Raw genomic sequence first — 7445 nt, 5'->3', positions numbered from 1 at the left:
TCATGGTCATATACCCTAATAATGCTCCACCATTCTACAAGGACATTTGCTCAACAATGTTCATAACAGCTTTATTTGTAGTAGCTGGAATCTGGAAACAACTTAGATGTCCCTCAAGAGAAGAATGGATAAAGAAATTATGGGAAGTTTACACAATGGAATACTACTCAGCTATTAAAAACAAGGAAATCATGAAATTTGCAAGGAAATGGGTGGAACTAGAAAAGATCATCCTGGATGAGGTAACTCAGACTTAGAAAGACACACATGGTATATGCTCACTTATAAGTAGATATTAGCCATATAATATAGGAAAACCATACTAAAATCTACAAACCTAAATAAGGTAAACAACAAAGAGGACCCCAGGGAGAATGCTTCAGTCTCATTCAGAATGGCAAACAGGACAGACAGCAGAAGTTGTGGAAGAAAGGGAGAAAGAAAGGAGCCTACCATAGAGGTTCCCTGAAAGGCTCTGTCCAACAGGGGTTGGAGGAAGATGCTGAGAATCACAACCTAACTTTGAGCAGAGTGTATGGTATCTTGTGGAAGACAGGGGAATAGAAAGACCCTGAGGGTACAGGAGCTCCACAAGGAGACTAATGACACCAAAAATTCTGGGCTCAAGGAGGCCTGAAGAGACTGATGCACCAACCAAGGACCATGCATGGAGAGGACCTGGACAGCCTGCTCAGATTAGCCCACAGACAGCTCAATCTCCATGTCGGTTCCCAAGTAAGGGGAGCAGGGGCTGTCTCTGACATGAAGTTGGCTACCTGCTCTTTGATCACTTTCCCCTGGTGATGCAGCCTTGCTAGACCATAGAGGAAAAGGACCCTGGCAGTTCAGATGAGACTTTATAAGCTAGGATCAGATGGCAGTGTAGGAGGACTTCCCCTTTTAGAGAAATAGGAGAAGGGGATTGGTGGAAGAGGGTGGGAGGGTGGGACTAAGTAGATGAGTGAGGTGGCTACAATTGGGATATAAAATGAATAAATTGTAAAAAAAATTAAAAAATAAATATTTATAAAACCTTAAAAAAAGGAAGAAAGAAAGAAATCACAGTAAAATAAGAATCCTGATGGATGATCCAGTAGCTTTCTCCATTTCTCTTTCTTGAAGGAAAGCCAGGGCTGGAATCTGGAATCTGGAATCTAAAAGTAAATCAGAAGCTATGTAGGAATGTTGAGAAGGTATTTTTTCTACTAAGGTTCATCTTTTCAGATATTTTTATCTTGTGTGCCCAGTCAACAAAAAAGTAAACAGGACAGCTCTGCCTTTGTGAAAATAGCTGTGGCATAAGTAGGATGTTGATCCTGGAACCGACTGAGTTGTGTCTAGATTGGAGTGCTGTTTTCAAAGGCCAGTTCAGGATTCTGGAGTGTGTGTTCAGCCAATATTAGAGCAATTATCTGCAGTTTCTATGCTGTCAAAGGAACTATAACAATTTTAAAACACAGAGGCTTCCAGGAGAAAAGAAGCATCAGAATTGCTCAGGAAAGAACATCTTTCACAAACCAACAAATTATGTAGTTGATTTATTGTCAACACTAAAATAAGAACAAACAATACATGGAAATCTTCCATTCAGATCATTCTTGGTGCTCCACCCTTGTACCTATGGTTTTCTCCATCCTGCTTTCACTCAGGGAAATGTTTTCTAGATGCCTTTCTTTATTTGTAAAATATGGCTCTTGCAAATTATGGTCATTAATTCTCCTCAGAACAAATTTCAGAAAATCTCTACAGAAGGCTCTCAACCAAATGCTAGCTATTTGATTCAGTTGTTCTCAGATCATACAGAAAGTGTCTGGGATGAAATGTAATCTCTGGCATGACATGGAGGTATTGAGGAAGGAGAAGAAAACAAAATATTTTGTAGGAAATGAGTGTATATCCATCATAATTTCCCACTTAGGGATATCAAAACAACTTTTAAGAGGTAACAACACATGGCAAAGGAAATTTCATAGTGAGGAGAATCAACTCTATATTCCCCACTGATTTTCATACTGGGATTGATATTGGACCATCCTCCCAAGCCATAAGCATTAATTAAATGTGGAGCTTTAGTTACAGTATAATAAACATCATAGTTGGTATGAAGGCTTTAGGTTTCAGAAACAGATGTTTTAATGCCTGTTCTGTCAACTGTACAAAATGTTTTATAGCTGTGCATGCATCAGAGGACAAGCTGTTAAAAAAGAAAGAAGGAAAATTAAAAATCACACACATGAATACATTCTCCAGGATCTGGTCCCAAACAACTAATACAGCTGATATTCCTCACTCTCACTGCGATATACATCGTGTTTCCCCTTGTAGTCTACCTTCTTCCATTTTAATGGAAACATTGTATGGTGAGTCTTTGGTTCTTAAGCACATGTATGAAGTCTGCTTATCATAGTCAGCAGCTGTTTTCATGCTCTGCACTGATGAAGGTTCCTTTTTCTCATCATCGATGGGACCATCCCTTCCTGGGGCAATGACAGAGTTTATTGAAAGCAATGGTCATCTGTGTCTATATTGGTTTAAAGGGAAAGAGTAAGAGTAAGAAGTGAGATGTATGGTCACTTAGACTATCATGAGGCCAGATTCAGTGCCACAAATTTCTGATGGTGGGGAAGTCTTTAGTCTAGAGTAAAAATGAAATAGAAATAGAAATTTAAATTAGAAAGAAGATGAGGAAAACATGAGGAAGCCATAAAATAATCTGAAGGTTCTTCAATACCACTCATCAATTGGCACAGTGATATCATTGCAGAAGTCATATGTATCACAACAGGATATCAATACGGCATGATCATTGTAGTTATAATCATCTCTTGTACAGTTTTTCTGGCACTTAGAATATCCATCCTCTGGCTCATTCACTGTGGGAGATAAAAATAGATTCAATATATATTTTTGAATGAAGGAAACCACAAATCCAAGTAAAAGCGAAGTATGTTAAATGACAAAGTATTTCTCTATAACATCGTTTTGTCCCATACTGGCTTGTCACTATAGATATTGAAGCAAACAATGACTGCTCCCTCTCAAGGAAGTAAGCACAAAGCACTTGGTAAACACCTGCTGGATTCCAGGCTCTATGGAGATCTTAAGCTCAACTGATTCTATTATTAGGACTGCCTTGTCATGGGAATGAATCTGAGCCCTGAGGAAAAAGAGGCACAGTCGTTGGCTCCTCCCACATTAAGTGAGCACTCTACTTACCGTTGAACGGTAGAAGCCAGAGTCTAGTAATCATACAAGATTCATCGTCTTCTGCAATACATGTTCTTACTTTATGTTTACATTCTTGAAATAAATAGGATGTACATTCTCTACACCTGAGAGCTAAAGCTGCAATCAATAAAGAGAAAGACTGTGCTGAAAAAAGAAGGGAAACATTTAGACTCCCAGGCAGCTTGACTTCATGAAGGTTTTGTCTTATAGATAGGCAGCAGCATGTTTTAATCCATAAACAAGACAAGACAAACAGATGATCTAATCCTCTCTCTGTAGAAGTCAAGCACAAAACTGGCAAGCAGGGAGACTGAAGATTCTACACGTCACCACACTGCCCTTGGTTCCTTTTCTGCCTTTCTGTAGTTACTGTAAGCAGAAGGAAGCGTATAGAGCTTCCCCTGAATTGCCAGAGTTGGGGCTAAATTCTAGTTTCAGATTAGGTAACAGTCCTCAGGTGAGGACTTCAAATTCTCACTCTACAGATTAAATGCTAACCTAGGGAATATAGAAGACACAGAGGTCATGTTAGGGCCCTAGTGAAGACTAGGTTAAGGAAAAATCTATCCAAGGAAAAGCAAGTCTGGTGGCCAGGACTGAAGCTTCTCTTTTCGTGAAACTAGACATTATTCCTCAGAAGTCCAGTTTACTCCCATAGTCCCAAGAATATGTTTAAAAAAGGGTTTACTAAAACTATGTCAGGGTTAAAACTAAGTTGACCCCATAGCTGTTATGAGACCAGGCTTCTAGTACTTACCAGTTTGCATGCAGAATAGCAGAACAATGCCCAGTTCCTGTAAATTTCCCATTGATGAGCTGCTAACTATTGCAGCAGGTTTGGAAATAAAAATGAGCTAGATGATGATTTATCATGGGCTGCTAAGTAGCCAACTATTTTTATAACTTTCTTCATTGGCCAATAAGAACAAGAAAGGCAAAACTAGATTCCAATTTAAGTGATGATAACCTGGCAATTTTCCTGATCTTTCTTCCATGACATATTTCTTTCCTTGTTCCTCCTCAGATCTCTAGTTTTAGGTTGCCAAAGCTATAAACAACCAAAGAAATAATCTCACCACTAGAATTTTTATTCACAGAGTGTAAAAAACGCAGCTTGCGTTTTTGTATGGGGCTTCTTAAGATATATGTAAATAATTCATTTTTCCAATCACAGGAAAGAGTGATCAATCAGAAAAAATAAAGTAGATAGTCACAATAAAATAATCTGCCACTAACAGAGACTCCATATACAAAGTTGTGAGGTCTTAATACAGGAAGTCTCAACTAGGCTTTAAAGATGGTGCAGTTTAAAAATGAAAGACAGATTCCCTGTACTCTGTTCAAAGTGTGAATCTTATGAAAGAAGTGGGAAATAGTAAGACCTGGAGAGGACAGGAGCTCCACAAGGACAGCGACAGATCCTAAAAGTCTGGACGCAAGGGTCTTTTCTCAAACTGATACTCCAGCCAAGGACCACTCATGGAGATGTCCTGGAACCCCTGCACAGAGGTAACCTATGGCAGTTCAGTATCCAAGTGGCCTCAATAGTAATGGGGACAGGGACTGTCTCTGACATGAACTGATTGGCCTGCTTTTGATCACCTTCCTCTGAGGGGGGAGCAGCCTTACCAGGCCACAGAAGAAGACAATGCAGCTACCTGATAGAGATCTGATAGACTAGGAGCATAGGGAAGGGGAGGAGGACCTCCCTTTTCAGTGGACTGGGAGAGGGACATGAGTGGGGATGAAGGAGGGTGGGGTTGGGAGAAAAGGAGAGAGGGAGGTACAGGGGGGATACAAAGTGAATAAACTGTAATTAATAAATATAATAATAATAAAAATCCTGCATAGTACTGGCATGGAAACAGACAGATGCATCGATGGAATAGAATTGAAATCCTAGAAATAAACACACACAACTATCGACACTTGATTTTTGACAGAGATGTCAAAACAATACAATGGACAAATGAAAGTATCTTCAACAAATGGTGCTGGTCTGACTGAATGTCCACATGTAGAAAATGCAAATAGACTCGTATTGATCACCCTGCACAAAATTAAAGTCCAAGTGGATCAAAGATCTCAACATAAAAACAGTGGGGAAGAGCCTTAAACTCTTTGGCACAAGAGAAAACTTCCTTAACAGATCGCCAACAGCTCAGGCTCTAAGATCAACAATAAATAATTGGGGCCTCATGAAACTGAAAAGCTTCTGTAAAGCAAAGGACACTGACAACAGAACAAAACTACAGCCTACAGAATGGGAAAGGTCTTCACCACCCCCACGTCTGATAGAGGGCTAATATCCACTATATATAAAGAACTCAAGGAATTAGACACTAACAAGCCAAACAATCCAATTCAATTCTGGGGTACAGACTTAAACAGAGAAGTCTCATCAGTAGACTATAGAATGACAGAGAAACACTTAAATGCTCAACATCCTTAGTCATCAGGGGAATGCAAATCAAAATAACTCTGAGATTCCATCTTACACTGATCAGAATGGCTAAGATGAAAAACTCAAGTGACAACACATGCTGGTGAGGTTATGGAGAAAGGAAAACCCTCATCCACTGCTGGTGGGTGTACAAACATGTACAACCACTTTTGGAATCAATCTCGAACTTTCTAGAATATTGGGAATAGCACTACCTCAAGATCCAGCTCTACCATTCTGGATATATAACCCAAAGATTCCCCAACATTTAACAAGGACATTTATTCAACTATGTTCATAGAGCTTTGTTTGTAGTAGCTAGAATCTGGAAACAACCTTGTTGTCCCTCAACGGAAGAATGGATGAAGAAATTGTGGCACATTTACACAATGGAATACTACTCAGCTATTACAAACAAGGATATCATGAAATTTGCAGGCAAATAGATGGAACTAGAAAAGATAATACTGAGTGAGATAAACAAGAACCAGAAAGACAGGCATGCTATACACTCACTTATAAGCAGATATTAGCTGTATATAGGATAGCCTTACTAAAATCTACAGATCTAAAGAAGCTAAACACTAAGGAGTACTCTAGGGAGGATGCTTACATCTCATTCTGAATGGCAAACAGGATAGACACCAGAAGTGGTGGAAGAGAGGAAACAGGATGGGGGCTCACTATAGAGGGTCCTCTGAATGGCTGCCACCCAACAGGGGATCGAAGCAGATGTTGAGACTCACAGACAAACTTTTGGCCGAGCTTAGGGATTCTTACAGAAGAAGCGGGGAATAGAAGGACATGGAGGGGATAGGAGCCCCACAAGTAGACCAACAAAGCTAAAAAATCTGAGGCTGGGGGGGGGGTCATGCAGAGACTGATGCACCAACCAAGGACCTGCATGGAGAGAACCTGGACCCCCTGCTTAGATGTAGCTGATTGGCAGCTCAGTCTCCATGTGGGCCCTGAGTAAGGGGAGCAGGAGCTACCTCTGTCATGAACTTGATTGCCTGCACTTTGATCACTTGCCCCTGGCGATGTGGTTTTGCTAGGCCACAGTTGAAGAGGATCCACTCAGTCCTGATGAGACATGATAAGCTATGGGCAGATGGCAGAAGAGGAGTACTCCCTCTCAGTGGACCAGGGAAGAGGATAGGGGAGGGAGGGAGGATGGGACTGGGAGTAGTTGAGGGGAGGGGGCTTAAATTGGGATATATAATGAATAAATTGTGAATAAAATAAAATAAAATAATAAAATAAAAAAAGACAGTGCTTCCAGATTAGGATCCAGATTTTGTTGAGGAATAAACAGGGTTGGATATAATAAGACAGGGGAGAAATAGTGGTCCTTGAGGCTCACAAATTCTGTTGCCTTCCAATGTGGGCCTTATTCTCAGAGTAAATTTTTAAAACCTTGGATGAAAGTTATCTGGGAAGAAATATTCTTATTCCTGAGCAAAGCTACTCTCAGTTCCATCTCAAAGAAGCCTTTTTTGAACTTGTCAGGGGAATGTGGGGTAATGTTTTTCCACAAGGTGAGGAGTGAGATAAGAGATTTCAACACCATTATTTTGACCTTATATCTGTAAGAGTGTCAACAGGTTCTAATTCCCTAATTCATAATTGTTCTTTCAATCCTTGAAGCACCTGTCTCGTCCTGAAACTTTAACATCTTATCTGTACTGTTCATCATGAGAACTGGATAATCCAACACACAGTCCTTTATGTGATGCCTTCAGAAGGTTTCACTGCTGGATTGGATAAAATGCCT

At 40.1% G+C, this 7445-nt stretch overlaps 1 protein-coding gene across 1 annotated transcript; it reads right to left on the bottom strand.

Moving 5' to 3' along the window:
• Positions 1–2724: 2724 nt before the first annotated feature.
• On the bottom strand, positions 2725–4037 carry LOC129672041 (prostate and testis expressed protein 3-like). The gene is made up of 3 exons (XM_055601247.1): positions 3986–4037; positions 3217–3345; positions 2725–2873 (listed from the first exon to the last, which is right to left on the bottom strand). Exons 1-3 carry the CDS (start codon positions 4035–4037, stop codon positions 2725–2727), a joined length of 330 nt encoding a protein of 109 aa, XP_055457222.1.
• Between the last annotated feature and the right edge of the window lie 3408 nt (positions 4038–7445).

The sequence above is a fragment of the Psammomys obesus genome, unplaced genomic scaffold (genome assembly GCF_907164565.1).
Source record: "Psammomys obesus unplaced genomic scaffold, mPsaObe1.curated_primary_1811, whole genome shotgun sequence".
Lineage (NCBI taxonomy): Eukaryota > Metazoa > Chordata > Mammalia > Rodentia > Muridae > Psammomys > Psammomys obesus.
This window is presented reverse-complemented; position numbering and strand designations above follow the sequence as displayed.

Bases quoted from the DNA above. Each gene is read 5' to 3' on its own strand.
- LOC129672041 (XM_055601247.1), bottom strand. From the start codon at position 4,037: ATGGGAAATTTACAGGAACTGGGCATTGTTCTGCTATTCTGCATGCAA. The intron at 3,346-3,985 runs GTAAGTACTAGA...TATTGATTGCAG, and splicing joins GCTATTCTGCATGCAAACTG to CTTTAGCTCTCAGGTGTAGA. The intron at 2,874-3,216 runs GTAAGTAGAGTG...TATCTCCCACAG, and splicing joins CTGGCTTCTACCGTTCAACG to TGAATGAGCCAGAGGATGGA.